Genomic DNA, 21,588 nt, shown 5'->3' with positions numbered 1-21,588 from the left:
AAAAGATAGACGTGCTCATTGTTGGAATCAATCTGCTTCTATCATAGTCAACTATAGCTGCTAGCTCATTAGCACTGAGAATCAGATCTCCTCTGGGATATCTTGAAGGTCTGAAAAAGAGAGAACAAATCAAAGTTCAGTACTCGATTCCCTTAAAACTACAAGAAGGTGACATTTCATTGGTGTCTTTATGCTCTAATATGACACTGGAGAGACTATTGAACCATTTCAAAGCTCACACATTGCAGCTTTGCTCTTTTGTTTTAGAGTTCTCTGGCACTAATAACTGAATATTCATTTAATAATCCCAAAACAAACTTCTGAGTTTTAGTAGCTAACTATTATATATTTGCATTGACTGGAGAGTAAACCAAGCATTTATTCATTATTTTTTAAGTATGTATTTCATAAGCCTCCCTGTTTTGATATATTCCTGGTTTGAGTTTACTGTTTGTTATAAATGTAAACTCAACACTTTATATCCTCCAGGGCTGTGAACAGCATGCCACTCTGTAACGTTTCCCTTCAGATGCTTTCAATACTCCTCTGTAAAAGTTAAGGAGCTTATACCATATTACCCCACTAGAGAGCTTATAGTACCATATTACCCCACTAGAGAGTTTATAGTACCATATTACCCCACTAGAGAGTTTATAGTACCATATTACCCCACTAGAGAGTTTATAGTACCATATTACCTCACTAGAGAGCTTATAGTACCATATTACCCCACTAGAGAGTTTATAGTACCATATTACCTCACTAGAGAGCTTATAGTACCATATTACCCCACTAGAGAACTCATAGTACCATATTACCCCACTAGAGAACTCATAGTACCATATTACCCCACTAGAGAGCTCATAGTACCATATTACCCCACTAGAGAGTTTGTAGTACCATATTACCCCACTAGAGAGCTTATAGTACCATATTACCCCACTAGAGAGCTAGTCTTCCATATTACCATATTACTCCTCTAGAGAGTTTATAGTACCATATTACCCCAGTAGCAGTATAGGAGTCCGACTCTCCCCTCATTTAAGAGTAGACTTAAGACTTTCCTCTTTGATAGCGCTTATAGTTAGGACTGTTTCAGGCTTATAGTTAGGGCTGTTTCAGGTTTATAGTTAGGGCTGTTTCAGGCTTATAGTTAGGGCTGTTTCAGGCTTATAGTTAGGGCTGGCTCAGGTTTGTCCTGGTTCAGCCCCTAGATATGCTGCTATAGGCCTAGACTGCTGGGGGACATCTTAGGATACATTGAGCTCCTCTCTCCTCTTCTCTCTCCTTCTGGATGAATTCATGTCTCATTAATGCACATTGATAACTTCGCTCCTTTCCCAGAGTCTTTGTGCTTTCTCTCCTCACAGGTTTACTTGGATCGTGGTTTTATCTGGACCTTGGTCCTGCCCGACACCTCCTGCTGTTATCATTATTATTATTAGTTACATTGTTATTAGTATTGCAGATACCATTACTGCTTTTATTATCAATATTATTCTACTATATCTACTGTTACTTTTGGTAGTTGTCACTTTTTTCATGCCTACTACTCATTATATAAATAATTTCTGTCATATTCATGTAATGTGCTGTAACTCTGTTACGTCATTCTGGTCACATGACATCTATTGCTTCTGTCCATCCTCAGAAGGATCCTCCTCTGTTGCTCTCTTGGAGGTTTCTTCCTTTTTTAAAGGTGTTTTGGTGAGTTTTTCCTGATCCGATGTGAGGCCCCGGGAGAGAGGATGTCTATGTGTACAGACTGTAAAGCAATCTGAGGCAAATTTGTAATTTTGGGCTATACTAAATAAATTGAATAGAATGACTGAACCGACAGAGAAGGAAGTCAATAATCACAGTATTGCCTAGAAACCTAGCGTTGTGTGTGTTTAATGTGCAGGGTGTGGAAAACTGTGCAGTCTCCCTTCCTGCTTTAATGTGTGTGTTTTCTTTCACTATCGCTGCTGTTCATATCGTCTTCACATCTCTGTGTCAGCTGCCTGGATGCTTTATTCTGTTGCTTAAGGTTATTTCATTTATATTGCCGAATACTGCCTGTTGTACTTTACTTGTTGCACATCGCTCTTTTAGTACTTCTTCTCTAATCCGGTTTATTCTTTTGGAGCTACACTGAGGAGGGCAGTTATATATCGATAATTGATAATAATGATTGATAATAATGGCCATATTACCTGGCAATGGAAGGGTAATATGGCAATTTTTCTTTTTTCCACAGACATTTTCTAAATGTCTGGTTGGTGTAAACGTTAACCTGTTAATGCACTGTTTGTGGCATAATGTGTTCTTCAATTTAATTTGTAATTCCTTCCTTTAAAAATGTAACAGAAACATGTATAGTTCACTTTAACATGACCTAATAGTACTCTTTTCCATACTGCTTAAAATACACAATGATTCCAAAATGATAAATGTAACATTTACAGTCATTGTGTGTATGTCTCTAATCTGACCCTTGGAGCTTTCAGATGCCGTCCCATCATCATCATCATCTGACGTCATGTCTACCTCCAAATCACTGCTGTCCAGGAGGCCCTCTGATTGGTGGGCAGGTTCCTGGCTGACCCACAGGGTGTCAGCTCCAGTAGAGACCTCCCCTCCTGGCTGCAGAGAGGCAGGCTGCAATACAAGAGCAAAGAGTCTATAGAGAACATTAACATGGGACAACATGTACTGTAAACCTGCTGATCGCTGAGACTTGTATCATTCCTTTGAAAAGCGTTTTTTAAAAGGAGCACTGCGCCCATTATATACATCAAACTCATTCCACATGGTTGTATAAGGTCTTGAGGAATAATAACCCTGATGACATCACTATGGCAACATCAGGGTTCTCTCAGTTTGTGATTGAGATTACAAATGTTTAACAAAAAAGCTTGTATTCAGACTGGGGGTGTGGCGTTTGACAGGCAGGATGATAAAAGAGGTGGGACACGTTGGCCTACCCATCGGCTGTCGTCTGGTTACGGGTTTAAAATGACCTTGGAAACAGGCCACTCACTTATGAAACAATCCAGTCTCACTACTCCAACTCCATATGGCATCTCAAGTTATAATCGGCCTGTTAACAATGAGCAGCTCACACAAAACACCGTGCCGCATTCAGAATCAGATGTATTGCCTAACTTTGTGAAATTGCAAATCAAATGTTCTCACTTGCGCCCCCAGCTGCTGAGAGGCAGGGGCAGCCCTGCTGCAGCCCTTCATGTGTCGGACGTGCCTCTCCAGCTTGGCCCGGGCCCTCTCGCTGTCCTTGAACCGGCTCTCAGCATCCCGCAGCCTCAGCAGCTCCTCCTGCAGCAGGCTGTGTTGTCTCTGCAAAAGAACCAGCTCCCCGATGCCTGATCCGGTATTGACCTCCCGGTTTCCACCATTTCTCCAGAGAGGGCGCCACGCTCCTCCTGCAGCCGGAGCCACTTTATCCTGCGGCTGCAGCAGCAGCTCCAAGATGGAGTCTTGTTTGATGACAGCACCCTGCAGGATATGATAGAGAATTCAGTTTATTATGTATTATTCAAACATACAACTCTTTCAAGTTTATCATTGCAAATTGTTTATAATCAACAGTAGACTTGTAAAGAAATTATATATATATATATATATATTATTTATATGTTTGTGTATTTACTCTTTTGATAATAATTTATAGAAACCCATCGGACTGTTGCACTGGGGACTCACTGTTTATGTTGGACTCAATCCTGCATACAAATACTCACTACAGCACCACATGACCATTAATAATACATTGTTTGAGTAACACTTTCTTAAATAACATGTTTTGGAGCATAAGGTGTTTTGTTATGCATGAGCTGGTAAATAGGGCTCAAGCATGTTGAAGAAGAAAGACACAGAAACACTCACCTGGAGTGCATGGAGGTAAACACTGAGATTCACTAGCCTCTGATAGATCTTCTGGAAAAAACAGGAAGTATACTTATTATTATTGTATGTATGCACGCACACAAACACACACACACACACACACACACACACACACACACACACACACACACACACACACAAAGGAACTTTCACCCCCTTACTTACTGCAGGCGCTGACTTGTCTTGTCTCCTCATGCAATCCTTTAGAGTGTAAACAGAGGAGAGTATCACCACAATGACGCTACATTGAACATAAAACAGTAATACGCTATTTATAGTATGAGTTAAACTGCCATAATGTCATTGTGAATGGTTGTCTGGACATGTGCTCATGCACAATGTGATAGATAGAGCATAGATGCAGCCCTCCAGCTCTGCACTGGATACGTGGGTTTAGAATCTTAATGGATGGATGAATCCATGAAGAAGTGTGGTGAAGTTAGACCTGGGCTAGATCGTTTGGTACATTACAGATGGCTGTGTTATGAACTGGTTACAAATGACATGTGCTGCTTTCATCCTCATTAAAACAGCATCTTGATGAATTGATCACACACATGTTTGTAATGAAGTGGAGAGTCTAGAAGAAGAAGGTAATTAAGATCCCAGTGATTCAAATATAATATATACCTATATATAGAAAAATACCTGCATGTGTGTTCTTCTGTGTCATATATTGTTACAGCATCAACTTATTGAACTTAAATATGTAAGGTATTGGGACTTAATTTAAGCACAGGGTCCCTCTACAATGTAAGCTAATAATGCAATAACTACTTGATATTTCACTTAGAAATTCCCACACCTATTTGTGATTAATCAAACTACCGAAAACTGTTGAAATGAAGAAAACTATGATTCATTCAGCCATCCTACTCACAGCAAAAAAGTACACACTATGTAAACAAAAGCCATACATATGATTCAGACATGACTCTATTGTATATATCTTTCATCCCTGTTGTTTTTATATCTTATTTTTTGTCTGTAAATTGTTGCTACTTCGACACCAAATTTCCCCTTGGGGATTAATAAAGTATATATTCATTCTTTCATTCATTCATTCAAGAGGAGTAGCATCCAGCGGGTTGAGCATCACGCCTTTTGTTACAATTTAATGTTCACTATCAACAGTGTACCAGAAAAATATGCCACAAACGATACATTTATTAGTAATAAGTTACATTAATAAGTAATAATAGGACGATTTACAGCATTCAACCCTTTTACTTTCTTGGCCCCCATCTCACCTTTGACTCTAAGAAATCATGGGCTCCATTGGCCAATTGATCCTGATCACCTGAGCAGAGACAATGGTATTACAGACAGTTATGATAATGAATGTCTGACTATTTATTACAACAAACAAAGATGGAAGAGGATTTTTTTTATATATCTTCATTTAATCTAAATCCGAGGTTGATGATCATTGAAATGTAAAATCACATGAGTCTAGTATCTCTTTGAATCAGCTATTTACAATCAAAATATTATTCAATGTTGTAGTGAGTTGTATTATCAGTGGTGAACATCTCCTGCTGGTGTCCTGCTCTCATGTTACCATCTTTAGTGAACTAAAGGTGTCCTTCTGCCAATGATAATGTGATGAAGAAAACGTGTTCCGTATGTTTGACTGAATGTGTGTCTGTTTTATGTTTCTTGTGTAAAAAAATGTTGCCTCTAAAATGTTGTTCATTGTTATAATTTTGAATTGTGTAGTGGCAATGTCATATTGGTAGTCACCCAATGCAGGGTCGTGCAGCAGATGCATAACTCGCTTAGCCCCAGTAAAGCCCCAGCCATACTAAATACAGAAGACCTCCTCAACCACAAGGGCTATTTGAATAATTTCAAAAAGTATAATATGCAGAGAACACTTATGAGACCAGGTAAGAGGTTCATATAGCAGTATATGTGTTACTGGTTTATTGGTTGATGATTAAAAGAAAAACTTTAATTATGCATATCATTTTATAATTCTATCATTTGTTGATATAAATACTATAAATTCTACTTTAATATAGCACTATATGTCACCAGTATCTCTGCAAAGTTTGACTTTGATTAAGTGAAGTTAAATATTTTTAGTAATTAATTTAGTGCAGATTTCGTGAACCTAGGTTTAGGTCCACAGAAAGCAAAAAAAACTTTAAAAAACTTTCTTCCTGGACCTTGGACGCTTCTGGTTCCACAACAGAGGGGACTTGGAGATTGAGGAAGAGCTTCTGATGAAGAATGCTGCCCCTTTGGGGGCACCTGGGGTTTATAGGGCTAAGTAATAAAGTCTTGCCTGTTAAGTAAGAAAGTACCATCTGTTGTACCACCTGGACAGGTCATACCTTAAGGTATTTATATTTCAGTGTATGTCTTGTGCGTGTGGCCACGCTGACCGAGCCACGACACAAAAAGCATCATGTTCCAATACATCCTGGTCAGTCCTAAATAACTCTTCTCTTCAGTGCTTACTTCTACAGAATCCTTGTGGCTCAGTATAACTTTGCCTCTTCTTAAAACAATACATGCTTTTATAGACAAGTTCTGTTTTACAATATTAGTCATTTAAGCTTAAAAAGACTTATTGGGTAAATTTTGCCACCATAGTTGCTGGACAGCAATGATGATTGATGATGAATGATGGGAGTCTTCAGTGACTCACTGGTTTCTACCACCTCCATGTGGTTGTGATGGAGAGGGATGTCCACCCTGGAACCCAGAAGGAGCTCACTCAACCTGTCAACTGAGGAAAGACACACTCCTGTATAACTCACAAATTATATTTTAAATGATAAAATAGTGAGAAATTATTATTTTTTTCGCAAATTTTCACATTTCCTATATTGGGAGACATGATCCCACATCCCAAACCGTGGCGATTACATAGTTGTTGACATTTTGTTACGATAATGTCAGAATGCTCATCAGACTTAACAATACCAACCAGAGTGGCCCACACTGTTCATTTTAAAATGATAATACTAATAATGATAGTGTAGCCAGATTTATACCTGCAAATGTGCAGAAATACCAGCTTTATAAACATGAATGTAAATAAAGCAGCGCAGCATTCAAATGTTGATTTATAGTTAAAACGTAAAATTATAAATGAAGCTTCAAAGCATAGTGGTGGACTCGTCAGTCAAGATCGCCATGGCTAGAACCAGTTGACCCGATGTCAGTTGGCTAAGTGATTAACCATTTGCTCATTTGGGTTTTTCATAGATTCAAACCGAATTGTGCCAGATAGTATTCTAGTCTTGCCATTGATGAGCATTTTTATCGAGAAAGAAATAGCAGTAATCTTATTTTTAGTCATTCAACCTGCCAAAGACCATCATGGAGCACTTCTACACTGCCATCATTGAGTCCATCCTCTGCTCATCCATCAGCGTCTGGTACGCTGCAGCCACTGCCAAGGACAAGGCCAGGCTGCAGCGCATCATCCGCTCTGCTGAGAGGTGATTGGCTGCAATCTGCCATCCCTCCAGGACTTGTTTGCTTCAAGGACCCTGAAGCGGGCATGTAAGATTGTAGCTGACCCCTCTCACCCTGGACAAACTGTTTGAGTCTCTTCCTTCTGGCAGGAGGCTGAGGTCCATCAGGACCAAGACCTCACGCCACAAGAACAGCCTCTTTCCAGCTGCAGCCGGGATCATCAACAAAGACAAGGACCCCCCACTGACTCTGATTCTCACATCCCCAGGACAATTTCAAACACCCTTGCACATCTTTTCTTTCTTAACAAAAAACAATTCCGTTTAAGGTTGGGGATACAATTTCATTTAAATTGTGAAAAAGTTCTGTCAAATCAATCAACACTGCATGTTAACTTGTATTACCAGCTGGTCTTGCCAACTAACACATTATTAACTATTTGTTTTAGTTGGCAGGAAACTTACCCTCAGCTGTGGCATCCAGTAGGAGCTTCTCTGCATGGGGAGCTTGAGGTGTGTCTGCCCTGAACAAGTAGCGGGTTATGGGAGGTTGTAGGGCCTCCTGACCACTTGTCACTTCTGCCAGCTCACAGAATAGAGTCACCCTCTCCTGTAGGAGCTCCAGCATTTCCCGGTCCTTCTGCTGGAGGTCAGCTGTGGATGGTTTCTGAAGATTAATCAATCATGTATCCAACACAAATCTAAAACAACTCATGACAACAAATCCTGCCTATTTTAACGAAGTCTCATATCTAATAAACACCCGATACCTATATTCTGCCACCTATCATAGATAAACACTCCAAACACACCTCTGTTCATTGTGCACGTAACACAGCCCTAATCCACACACACTTGACACACGTATAAGCAATAATGTGCTCCAAGGTGAATCGCCATTACGAGACGAAACACGCGAAGAAATACAGCAACTTGACTGATGCACAGCGGCACAGACATCTGATGCGTTGCTAGCTAAGCTGCAAAGGCAACAGGGCTTTTTTACCAAGCTTCACACGTCCAGGGATGGAGCAGCCAAGACCAGCTTTGTGTAAGCCGATCTCTGATGGGGAGTTTATCAAAGAGTGCGTGATGGACTACTATGCACAACTATGCCCCGAGAAAAAAGAAGCATTTGAGAATTTGCGCCGTAACGAAGAGGATTGAGGACATAGAGGGAAATCTGGAGCTTCAGCCCTTTTGGTCCTTAATTTAAATGGGAAATCCATCATTTATAAAGTATGAAAACCCAATCATGAAACGCATAAGACAAGCTTACTAATCAAGAATAAAACATGTATAACTGTGTTTATGAAAGTGCTTTGATCAGGTCATTGATGGTTCCTGACCTTTGAGTCTCCTGAGGTGGGCCTTGTGTTCAGTCTCTATGAGGGGGAACTCCTCTCGTGACGGACACCTGAGCACACAAAGATCACACAGGTCCATCAATTATGTGACATGGTCTGTTTTCCTCTAACATTTCTGAGATTATATTTACTAATTGTTACGGTATTAAGTTGTATTGTTACATATTTGACACTGATATGAGGCCTTGGTACAACAACAATGATATACAACCATAGATCTCGTCATGCTGAAGATACGATGGCACAGCTAACATATGGAGAGCGCTCAGACTAAACAACAAGAAGAAGGGTGTTGTTGGAGTAATGAGGATTGCACTGTGGCGACTGTGGCTCAGTGGTGAGCAGGGTCATCCTTCAATCAGAGGATTGGCAATTCGATCCCCGGCTTTGCTAGCCCATGTCGATGTGTCCTTGAGCAAGACACGTAACCCTACATGTCTCCCGTAGCTGTTCTACGGTGTATGAATGTTAGATAATCTGATGTGGCTCCTTCATGGTAGCTCCTATAATCAGTGGGTGAATGATGTCATTAAAGTGCTTCGAGTGGTCGCAAGACTAGAAAAGCGCTATACAAGTATGGGTTAATTTACGTGTTGGAGCGATGCTGTGGTGTTAGTGCGGGAAATGTATAGTTTAACCACTTCTTATTCCTGGCATTGTTCATTTTTCTTTGTTTGAGAAGCTTTATATATATATATATATATATATATATATATATATATATATATATATATATATATATATATATATATATATATAAACAGTATATATATATACATACACATACACACTGTATATATATATATATACAGCATATATATATACATACATATATATATATATATATATGAGTTGATGTATATATTAACACACACATACATATATACATACATTTATTCACACACACAATCCATAGTTTAACGTATAGTGATTAAATACTCAATATAGTTAAATATTGTATGTTAAGTTAGCAAATAAGAATACAGTTAATTCAATTAAACAGATGTATTTGTCAGTGCAGTGAGAAGAAATGTCTGCGTGTGTTGTTGCCCACTTGCTGACGGTGCGCTGGATGTGTCGTATCCAGACGTTCTTGTGCTCCTTGGAGGCAGCGTGGAACTCATACATCTCCGGAGGAGAGGAGTCACTGATGAGGAACATGCCTCGTTCCTGATTGGCTATATCCCTAACGATCAAGTTCTGAAGGGAAAGTACTGGAGATTTGTCCTGGATCACATAGGAGAGTTTTGTTTGAAGAAAAGTAATAAAGACACAAAGGGAAGTTGGGAGAATGTCAGTATGAACACGTTGCAGTCATCACAAACAACCAATTCATCAATCGGTATTTAACATTTTTGTGCATCTTTGTATTTGTAAGTGAATACTTTGTTTTTACCACACATGGAAAGATGTATCTCTGGTCTTTCTCCTGCAGAAACACCAGGATGTCTGTCATCAATAAGACCTGTGTATCTACGCAACACAAAGACACACAAGACGCACACATGTGAACCATATCAATATATAGTCAATGTGGTCTTAATGGGTTTTCATAATGCGGTCTTCACGCGGTTTTCATGCGGTTAAAAATTCCCCTTCCGCTCTCTAAACAAAAACACACCTGGCTGCACTTAGGTGACGTCTATATATAACGTTGACGCCCCCTGAAATCATTGAGTCATCAAAACATAACGAATCAAACAGACAGGTAAAACACAAATCATATAATGGCTTCTACACTCTGGCCCCTAATTGACCGGTATAGGGCAATTCATACATTTATACATAAGTCCTTTGTGACAATATTCAAGATTGTCACGTGTCCATAGAATTTTTTTCCAAGGTGCCATTTTGTGTCCTGATCTTGACCCGACGTACATGTCCTTTTTTGTAGGGGAAGATTTCCGTGATTCTGCCCATGAGCCAGGAGTTGCGTGGTGAGCTTTCATCGATGCTCAGCACTATGTCTACATGCTTCAGATTCTTTTTGATCTTATTCCATTTCTGTCTCTCTTATAGCAATGGGAGGTACTCTCATGTCCAGCGTTTCCAGAAGAGATCAGCTATATACTGGGTCTGTTTCCATCTTCTTCTGGAATAGGTATCACTTTTGTCAAAGAGTCCAGGTGGAAGAGTCAGTATTTGCTTCATTTGAAGCAGGTGGTTAGGTGTCAGGTTCTGGATCTTTTACATCCTGTGATAAGACTGTGATGGGCCGGTCATTCACAATTGCCTCTACTTCACATAGAGCTGTTTGGAGACTCTCGTCATACAGGGTCTGTTCCCTTGTGATGGAGTAGAGCAGTGCCGTAACGGAAACACATGAGGCCCCCCTGCAGAATAATCCTGAGAGGCCCGCCCCCCCATATGTAAGGGATAATGTATTGTCTGGCGGTCATTATCCAAAGATAAATGAACAGGTATGTAAGCAAGTGTGTTTGTGCTCTTTTATTTTTCTAGACAGTCCTTGCCAATCATTTATTCCCGTAGCCCAGGCACTGTTTTGGCATGCAGATCTTCTCTCACCCAAAAGCCAACAGGGCTCACAATATACTCTGTCAATTTTGGGGGAGTAACACAGCCATTTGCATTGTATCTTGGTTCCTTTTTTTGACACTATAATACAAATCTTTAGAAAAACATCTCCCCTTTTTATCTTTAGGATACGGACCTTCACATTTACATGGTCCCTGCCTTAAAATGAACTTTTTCATGTCAGCATCAGTAATATCCACCAAGAAATGTGCCCGGTCACCAGGGTAAAGTGTAGTATTAGAAGTTTCATCTGACTCTTTCGCACGGCTACCCGAGGCCTCCTCACTGGAGCCTGGCTCTTCACTGCAGCCTGACTTCGCTAGAGTTGCAGAACCTTGGCGCACGTCTGACTCTCCCTTATCCTCTGTCACAGAATATGATTTAAGTGTCAACGGTGAATGGGACTTTCATTTTGACGGCCACAGAGATCGGGAAGCAAAGGAAGTTTGGAACGTACACAAACCAGGCATCGTTCACATAGCAACAGTCAACTGTCAAATAGCAAACTGTGAAGACCCATTCCCCTGGTACTGGGGGAGCGTCTCAAGATTAAGTTTTCAAATAGTCGTATGAACCACAAATGAGTTCTAATACTTGTATTATTTTATATCATTTTTTTCAGAATTTTCTTGTGAAGAAAATGTATATTTAAAAAAAATACTTTTATAACATTTTTATCATAACTATGAACATCCAGCATGATCTAATTAAGAATGGCAGAAAAATGTTTTTCGAGCGGTTTCCGACATTCAAAATTCAAATTCAAAATGTGTGCTTCAGACCCTTACGGTCTCACATACTAATAACACCCCTTGTTAGAAAGAACAGAGCCTAAAGAACCCGAATATGCAATGAAACCACACAAAAACAAAGTGTTGGGGTAATTTGAAGGCTTTTCAGGGGAAAAACTGTGTAAATCGGTTCAAAAATGTCAAAGTTCTATAAGAAAACTACATTTCCCAGAAGCCAGCCCGGGTGCATTCTCTTCAGTAGACTGAATGTGCCGTCTGAGGTGGATCAAAGATCGTCCATTTGACAGGGGAAATACTGGACCCAGAAATGTAAAATAAAAAAATCTCCGACGGTTGACGGAATTTAAAGTTACTTATAGGTGGCTGGCGCTGTTCGACTCCTACATGCCCGCACGGTCACGGAGATGTGTTTATTATTGAAATCCGTTGTTTTAAAGGATAGTTACGAGCGATTTTGTGGAACGTTACTTGCGTCGCGGAAAGTTGGGAAAAAAAAAGAAAAAAAAATTGCCACGTGAGGCCCCCTGTGCCTGCGAGGCCCCCCCGTGGTGCGGGGGCTGCGGGGATAATCTTTACGGGCCTGGAGTAGAGGATCTTTTTGATTATCCGGATGAGCCGCTCCCATACGCCTCCATGATGAGAACCATAGGGTGGATTGAATCTCCATTTGATACCTTCAGCGTGCATCGAATGCTGGATCTTGCTGAGGTCAAGGTGGGTAAGTGCATCTCGAAGCTCCCGTTCTGCCCAAATGAAATTTGTACCGTTGCCAGAAACAATATCCTTCACTTGGTCTCGTCTGCAGATGAATCGTCGGAGTGCAGAAATGCAGGAGTCTGTATCCATTGAGTAGTCGGGCGACTGTAGCTCAGGGGGGTGAGTGGTCGTCCCAAAACCACAAGGTACCCGGCTCGATCCCCGGCTCGATCCCCAGTCCCCCCATAGCTCACATGTCGAAGTGTCCCTGAGCAAGACACCCAACCCCCAGCTGCTCCCTGGGTGCCTCAAAGGGCTGCCTACTGCTCCCTATCCAGGGATGGGTCAAATGCAGAGAAGAATTTCCCCAAGGGGATTAATAAAGTGCATGTTTCTTTTTTTTTCTAGTCCATCTATAGGTGTACGGCTCTGCATGTGAGGCACGTAAACAAGGCGCCATACCTTTACATTTTGCTGCGGTCACGCTGGACTTCTATGGGACCAAAGTAGTCCAGTCCAGTATGGGTAAAGGGTGGCAAGTCAGGTGCTATCCTGTGTAGAGGTAGATCGGAAATGTTTTTTGATCGGCCATTGGGATTTGTGTGTCAGATCCTGAATAGTGGTCACTCTGTTAGCCATGTAGGTTTGAAACCTTCTGCCGTCATTTTGGATGTATTTTAAGACGGCGGTGCTGTCGGTCCAAAAAACTGAGTCTCCGAGGGTTGACTCAAGCTCTCTCCTTAGCATCCTGTCTATCCTAGCAGTGAGGACTGCACTGGCAAGCTCCAGCCTTGGGATTGTCACCATCTTTAATGGTGCAACTCTTGCCTACCCAATCACAAACACCATGTGGGCTAGTCCACTGTCATTGGTCAGTTTCAAATAGCTGACTGTCCCGTAACCTCGCTCACTTGCGTCGCAGAAGTGGTGCATCTGTGCTCTAGTAACATCAACATCTGGTGGCCTAAGGCATCTCCTGATTCTTAGGCTCGAAGTCAGGTTAAGATCTTTCAGCCACTCCTATCTATCTGTGTAAGCAGTTGGTATTGATTCATCCCATCCACAATTTAGCTTGCACAGATCCTGCAGTATTCTTTCCCTGTCAGCATGACCGGTGCTATGAACCCAAGAGGATCGTATACTGAGTTCAACACAGACAAAATGTTTCTGCGGGTGACTGATGGTTGTTTTGGGGTGATCGAGAAGAAGAATGTGTCTGATGTCCCATTGCATGCCAAGAGCACCTTCTATGGGCAGTTTGTCTTTGTCGAGGTCTAGATCTTTGACCTCTTTTGCTCTCTCTTCAGCTGGAACAGAGGCAAGGACAGTACGACTGTTGCTGGTCCATTTGGTGAGGTTAAATCCACCTGTGGTGCATACGGATCTGAGCTCTTTCACCAGACACATTGCTTGGCTCTCGGTTGGGACAGATTTGAGACAGTCGTCTACATAAAAGTTGTGCCGAATGGTGTTGAGAACTTTGGTACTATACTTTCCTTCGTTATCATCAGCTGTCCGCTTCAGTGCGAAATTGGCACAGCTCGGGGATGAGACTGCTCCAAAGAGATGCACCATCATCCGGTACTCTGCTAGTGGTTGGTTCGTGTCGCCGTCTGGCCACCACAGGAATCTGAGGAAATCCACATCATCTTCAGATATTCTTACTTGATGGAACATTCCTTCTATGTCCCCCATCACTGTTACTGATTTTTGTCGGAATCTGAGGAGTAGACCCAACAAGGTGTTCGTAAGGTCAGGACCCTGCAGCAGCTCACAATTTAGGGAAGTTCCTTGGAATGAAGAGGTACAATCGAACACCACCCGGATTGTCCTTTTTCTTTTGTGGTAGACACCATGGTGAGGAATGTACCACAGTCTTCCATCTTTCTGGGGAAGTTGTTCCTCTGGCACTCTTTCTGCATGCCCTTTTCTCAAGACATCACTCATGAAGCCATTATAGTCTTTCCGAAAGGCTTCATCGTTCTGGAATCTGCGGGCAATACTTAATACTCTTTGTTCCGCCACCTTCCTGTTGTTTGGCAGGCTGATGTTATCCTGACGGAACAGAAGTTGTATTTCATAGTGGCCATCTTTCTTTTTGACTGAGCTGTTCATCACATGCAAGAATTTCTTGTCTTCAAATGAGTGTTCTTGTTTTTCATTGTAGGCCAACTCTGAAAAGTCCTGGTTGTATTGGCGTATAAGGAGCTCTTCCAGCTTGACCACTGATATTCTGTTGGACGTTATCTGTGGTCGACCATGCTCATCCATAGGTACAGTACTGCAGAGAGGTCCATTTATAGTCCAACCTAAGCTTGTTAGGGCCCCTCTCCTTGGCTATTGATCACTTTCAGTGGCTCCATGGCCTTTGGAACATTTGCACCGATCAATAGATCTACTTCTGCCTTGATGGGCCTTAAGTGGACATCCTTTAGATAAGACCATCCTTTTATGTCCATTTCTGTAGGATTGTTCTCTTGACTGACAGGAATGGCATTTTGCATAAAGACTTCAGGAAGCCCTATGAGGCTGTTGCCATCCAGGCTGCATAATTCCAGTCCTCTTGTCGCATGGGTTTTTACAGGCTTCTCATGACCCATCGTTCGGAGTAAGATCTCTGTTTTCTTTCCTCTGACAGACAACTGTTCCATCAGTTTCTCCGTGACAAAGGTAGCAGTGCTTCCAGGGTTTAGAAATGCAAAGGTTTCTATCAAACAGCTGCCTTCATGTGCCTTTATCTTTACGGGTACCACTGCTAACTTGTAGTCTGTGGTTCTGTGCCCTGTTTGTGCTGCTGATGAGACCGTAGCAATTTGTGGCCTGTCTGCCCTTTCCCGTGCATTAGTGTTCTTGTAGGTTTCTGTCTTGGGCACAACAGTCGTAGCAAAGCTTTTCTTGCTGCTAGGATACTCATATACTGTGAGTCTCTTTTGGATATTCTCCCTCTTGTGCTTCCAGCAGCGTCCTGTATATCACCGAAGATGGGATCTTGAATGATTCTGACCTGCCTTTCCATAAACAGAACAAGGTCATGGAATGTAGGTCTCTGCTTTGTTCTTTCAGATCACACACAGTAGATCGCCATTTCTCTCAAAGTTTGAATGGGAGTTTGAAAACAAGTCTTTTCATGTTAGATGGTGAGTCCAGCTCTGACATGTATGCAGAGCCCTCAACTGCATTACCACAGCCTCTCAGATAGAGGGCGTAGCTATGAAGTGCCTTTCCATCATCTGTATGTAGTTGGTTCCAGTTCAAGGCCTTTTCGACGTATACGGATATGACTTTGAAATCATCGGCAAAGTGATATTTAAGTAGGCGCTATGCTTCCTTGTAACCAGTTGTGGCATTCATGTGAAAGCAGCTTTCAACTAGTTATTTTGGCTGTCCAACAGTATACTGTTCCAGGAAGTACAGTCGGTCATCGTTGCTTTTGGTTTTGTCCTCAATGTGGTGCTTAAAAGCCTTCATAAATGGCCTGAAAGTGAGAGGATCGCCGTCAAACACCAGCTCCTCCTTGGGATTTTAGATTATTTCTGCTCTATCATTAGAGGGTCCGTCAAGTTTGTCTGTCGTTGTATAATGTTTGTGAGATCGATGCTCTGAGCCATTTCACTTCTGGGAGTGGATTCACCTCGTCTGCGTGGTCCATCAGAAACCACAGCTCTGCGTGTGCGAGGGTTTGTTGGAGCCTTTGGTGGTTGCTCAGGCCTTTCTGTTGTTCCAGTTGGTGGTCGTTAGGGTGTCTTAGGTATGGTTCCTATCCGTGCAAACTCCAGTTGTGCTAGGCTTCCTTCCATTTTGTCAGATGCATTTATTTGTTCTTCCCCTTTTTTTCCAGATTCTGATGCTTCATCACTTTCAAATGCATCTAGAGCCTTTAGTTTTGCATCCGCTTCAGCAATATTTGCGTCCAAGCCCAGGGATTCCATTCTTAACCCAGCTGATGCTTCTCTGCTTCCATTTTTAAACTCAGCTGATACTTTTCAGTTTCCATTTTTAAACTCAGCTGATGCTTTTCCGTTTCCATTTTTAAACTCAGCTGATACTTTTCCGTTTCCAGTTCATGTTTCTTTTTAAGAACTTCAGCTCTGGCCTGCAGAGCAGCCTTGTCTGCAGCTACTTTCATGCGTGCTGAAACCAAAGATGAGGATTTGGACTTTTGGAACCTTTAGAACTTTTAGAACTCCTTGAGCCAGTCTGTGAGACACTGTCCCCAGCCTCCACAGGAGGCTGTGGGTCAGGCTGAGATGTTATTCATTGATCCACCTCAGACATACACATCATAATCAGCCATTTTGGGCTCTAACCAGTCCAGATTTTAAATCATTCTCACATCCTCAGGCAGCAATAACTGAACAGAATCATGAGACCCTTTAAATACATCCAGCAGTCTTAGAAATTCTTTTGCAGCTTTATTCACATTGTCAACATCAGCACCCCTTTCATCATTGCCTTTATTTCATTCATTGTCTGTGTACAGTGTGAGAGTTTCTCCTCTACGTGTTGCGCTGAGTGATTTAAATGTTTTTATTTGTTGCGCTGCGTCCAACTCAGGGGGTTTTCCAAGTAAGTCAGACAATTTTTGTTGGAATATTCGTTAGTATTTCGGTTACTTCTTTATTTATTTATATTCTTTCATGCGCGGCTGTGCTTTGTTTCCGTTTCCGTGCAGTGATATTGATCTGCGGTGTCCTGCCGTCTATAGTTACTCATGGTATCGGTGAAATCTGATTCTGGCTGCAGTCCAGCTCAATTCAAACGACAGTGACTCTGGGCCTCCTTCATTTCCACGTTGACTGGCGTTCTTTTTGGAGTTTAGATGGTCTATTTTTAACTTATTGTAGGAGCGGTCGGGAAAATACCGTGCATTCACTTCAAATCCTGTTATTGTATAACAGAAAAATAAATGAAAACTCCTCTTGAACAGAAAAAACCCGCTTTGTATCTAAATACGTTTCAAACTAATGGTAAATGGGCGCGGTCTAAACTGGTAAATGGGTGTGGCCTAAACTGGTCAATGGGCGTGACCTAAGCTGATAAATGGGCGTGGCCTAAACTGGTAATGTGTGTGACCTAAACTGGTAAATGGGCGTGGCCTAAACGGGTAAAGGGGCGTGGCATAAACTGGTAAATGGGTGTGGCATAAACTGGTAAATGGGCATGGTCTAAACTGGTAAATGGGCGCAGTCTAAACTGGTAAATGGGCGTGGCATAAACTGGTAAATGGACGTGGCATAAACTGGTAAATGGGCGTGACCTCGACCGGTAAAGGGCGTGATATCAACTGGAAAAGGGGCATGTCCTTGACTGGTAAAGGGACGTGGCCTCAACTATTTTATAATGTAATTGTTTATCACAAATACACTACATGTATTATAAAAATGCGCCATCCCGTCATGCACGTATTTATGTATACGATATCAGACAGCAGGCCTAAGTATAAAAAGCACGGCCCGCCACTGTTTTCAATACACCATATTCATGTGATTGGCAGGAAACAAAATTGCTATTAGTGACAAAGTTATGTATAGCAAGCGGTTGTACACCATACTTGGCACGAATCGCAGTATAAGAGCAATAAAGTATGCTAGGTTGTGCCATTCAAAAACCACACTGTAATATCTGAGGAGCACACTGTGAACAGTCCTTACATCCGGTGTGTGAGATGAACTGGTTTTGGATTAACTGGTTTATTATTTTTGCGTGAGGCAGATGTGCCTCTGAGCCTCTCTGTCACATTCTTCTTAAAGACTATAAACAGATCCGTTTTAAACCTGGAAAAAAGACTGAAAGTTGAAGATATAAAATCTGCTACTGAAAAATGAAAAAATATATTTATAAAAAAACAGAACGGAATCAAAATTGATTTAACTCCCAAAGTTCAAGACCAAAACTTATTTTTCCCAAATGTTTAAAACTATGGTGGAAAAAACGGTGAAGTGACCATGGAGGAGGCTGTGGGGCCTGTTGTGTGTTTGGATAGCTTTTCTCCCATCAACCTCGACCAACTGTCTTCAACGATTTCTACTTCTAAACCTTCTACCTGTCTCCTGGACCCCGTCCCGACGAGGCTGTTTAAAGAAGTTTTACCTTTAATTAGCGCCTCTCTACTAGATATTATCAATGTGTATTTACAAACAGGTCATGTACCACAGTCTTTCATAGTATTACCTTTATTTAGTACCTCTCTACAAGATATTATCAATGGGTCTTTACTAACAGGTCATGTACCACAGTCTTTTAAAGTAGCTGTAATGAAACCGCTTCTTAAGAAGCCCACTCTGGCTCCAGAGGTGTTGGCTAACTACAGACCTATCTCTAACCTTCCCTTCCTCTCTAAGATACTGGAGAAGGTAGTCGCAAATCAGTTGTGTGACTTTTTACATAACAATAGTTTATTTGAGGAGTTTTAGTCAGGATTTAAGAAGCATCATAGCACAGAGACAGCACTGTTTTCCCTGTGAAAGGGTTTTTACTATCTTTATTTGGGGAGTTGTTCCTGATCCGATGTGAGGTCCCGGGACAGGATGTTATGTGTACAGATTGTAAAGCCCTCTGAGGCAAATTTGTATTTGTGATTTTGGGCTATATAAGATAAACTGAATTAAATTCAATTCAATGTCCATTCGTAAACTTGCTTTGAACAGATGATGTGGGACAAACACTTATTTTCATTATAGTAACTAACTGTAGCTGCAGTGTTGGGGGTAACGAGTTACAAAGTAACGGATTACAGTAACGATATTACTATTATAGGTAACAAAGTAAAATAACGCATTACACTCAAAATATTGGTAACTACACTACTTTACTAGACCTCAGTAACGCGCTTTCCTGCGTTACTGCATGAACAATAGCAACAAGCTGCTAGCTAGCGCTGCTGCTGCTACTGCACGCGACTCCTCTGCCCAAGTCGGGTGTTGAGCCTGGTCCCGCTACCTTCGGTGGTTTTCGGGGAGCTAGCGGAAGTTAACGGAGAGCTAGCGGAAGTTAGCGGGGAAGTGACGTAGCACTAGCAGGAGCCCCAGCCGGCTACAGCGGGGAGTTAACGGGGACTCTGACCGAAGGTAGTAGCGACTCGTAACCCGACGTTTACGGTAGATTGTTCATGCAGGAAGTGTCGTGTGACTTGCGTGATTATTATTATTGGAAATTATATTAATTAATAATAATACATTATTATTGAAAATTGAAAATAAAGTGATGAAAGGGCCATGATGTTTGTCCATGTATCTTTGCAGTTAATTTGGACATTTGCTTAAAAAAATGGAAAGTAAAGTAACTAGTAGTGAAGTTACTTTTCAAATGCAGTAACTAGTAAAGTAATCAAGTTACAATTTTCAGAAGTAACTAGTAACGTGTAACTAGTTACTTTTTCTGAGTAACTACCCCAACACTGTGTAGCTGTAATGCCTTTCTGTAATCATACTGTGTTCCTCACAGTGTGTTAGTGACTCTGTCAACCGTATTACATGAACAAGTGAGCAGCTATTACGAAGCCTGTCGTTGTTGCAGTCACTCAGGAAGGTAGCCATGACAACACAGTAAACCTGTGACAGTGTTCCAGTAGTGTTGTTGACCCGTACTATTTTCACATTATTGAATATGAAGCACCAGATTGAGCCTACAAGACATCATTCTGTGCAGTTATGTGTACTGTACTACATTCTTATACTTTATTTTACCCACAGACTAAGGTTTTCAAAGCGTTAGGTACCTTTGAGTCTGGATCCTGGGGTTTTCCAGAAAAGGTTCCCGTCATGGACAAGTCTCCGGCGGAACAACTCTCCAGGTTTGAACAGTCCACCGTCTCTTACTTTGGCCTCGGCCCGCGGGTCCAGCTTGGACTGGATCTCTTGCAGACGCTGAGCGTTCTCCAGGTCCTCCATCTGCAACAAGGATGAAAGTAATCTACCATTTGAATAACAGAGAATTAATGAACCTCAATTACATTTCAATTGAATATAGTAGACCATGCAAAAAAGAAAACGGGGCTGCATTGGTCATCTTAAACATTTAAACTTGTCATGATTCCAGTAATCTTGCAAGAAGTTTAATATGATATGACAATTTTTTTTTACAGTGCAATGCTCCAAGATGCTGAATCAGTACTGACTTTAGTAAAGTGAACAGGCGTGGATCTGCCACCGAAGGCTGATCTATTTGATTATTCTTTTCTTTTTTTAAGATTTTAGGACCAGACCTTGACCAGGCCGGTCCAACTGTATGTTATAGAGGGCAGACGAGAAAGATGGGAAGAGATGGGAATGACACATCGGCTCCCGGCTGGAATTAAAGTGGGGCAGTGCCTAAACAGGCTGTAATGTAATTACATACAGGCAACTTCTCACCGCTAATGTATGTCAACAGAAAATGCTTGTTTTTACCACTGGAAGGCTCAAACTTCACTCAGGCCTCGCACATCTTGAAAATAACAACACCTACATCAAAAAGTTGTTTGTTGATTTCAGCTCAGCCGTTAACACAATCTCCCCCATACAACTGATGGATTTCCAGATTCTGGCGGCGGAGTCGGGTTGGGGGAGTGAGGCGCTGAAGGGAATATACCGCTGCAGTCTGTCGGAGCTTCTGAGAGATGAACTTGCCGTCCGGGACGAACCGGATTCCTTAGAGGAGCTCATCGCTCTCACAGTCAAGATGGACAGCCGTATTTGGGAACGCTGTCGGGAGAGGAACTACCGGTCTTCCAATCCGGTGCGTCAGTTTTCTTCCGCTCCCAGCTCTCAGCCTCCGAGCCCGGTTGGACGGTACGGCCAGGTGCGCGCCCGCTCTCCTTCCTCGGGCCCTCCCCCGTTGGAACCGGAGCCGATGCAGCTCGGGCGGATTCATCTCTCTCCGTAGGAGAGAGAGAGACGCATCCACACAGGAAGCTGCCTGTAC

The 21,588-nt window shown here is 41.9% G+C and overlaps 1 protein-coding gene across 1 annotated transcript in view; it reads right to left on the bottom strand.

Annotated features, from left to right (window-relative positions):
• Positions 1-21,588, bottom strand: part of arhgef2a (Rho guanine nucleotide exchange factor (GEF) 2a) — a gene marked incomplete at its 5' end in the record, with an annotated part of 39,607 nt that continues 18,019 nt past the window's right edge. The window contains 11 exons of the mRNA XM_079232449.1: positions 1-110; positions 2,475-2,640; positions 3,178-3,495; positions 3,886-3,936; positions 5,157-5,206; positions 6,563-6,643; positions 7,803-7,991; positions 8,687-8,754; positions 9,759-9,931; positions 10,101-10,177; positions 20,405-20,576. Of these exons, the coding sequence (XP_079088575.1) occupies positions 82-110; positions 2,475-2,640; positions 3,178-3,495; positions 3,886-3,936; positions 5,157-5,206; positions 6,563-6,643; positions 7,803-7,991; positions 8,687-8,754; positions 9,759-9,931; positions 10,101-10,177; positions 20,405-20,576 (1,374 nt within the window). The 3' untranslated portion in view covers positions 1-81. The remainder of the gene's footprint in view (positions 111-2,474; positions 2,641-3,177; positions 3,496-3,885; positions 3,937-5,156; positions 5,207-6,562; positions 6,644-7,802; positions 7,992-8,686; positions 8,755-9,758; positions 9,932-10,100; positions 10,178-20,404; positions 20,577-21,588) is intronic.

The sequence above is a fragment of the Taurulus bubalis genome (assembly GCF_910589615.1).
Source record: "Taurulus bubalis genome assembly, chromosome: 16".
NCBI classification, from domain to species: Eukaryota; Metazoa; Chordata; class Actinopteri; order Perciformes; family Cottidae; genus Taurulus; species Taurulus bubalis.
The sequence above is the reverse complement of the archived record's forward strand: the minus strand, read 5'-3'. Positions and strand labels throughout refer to the sequence as shown.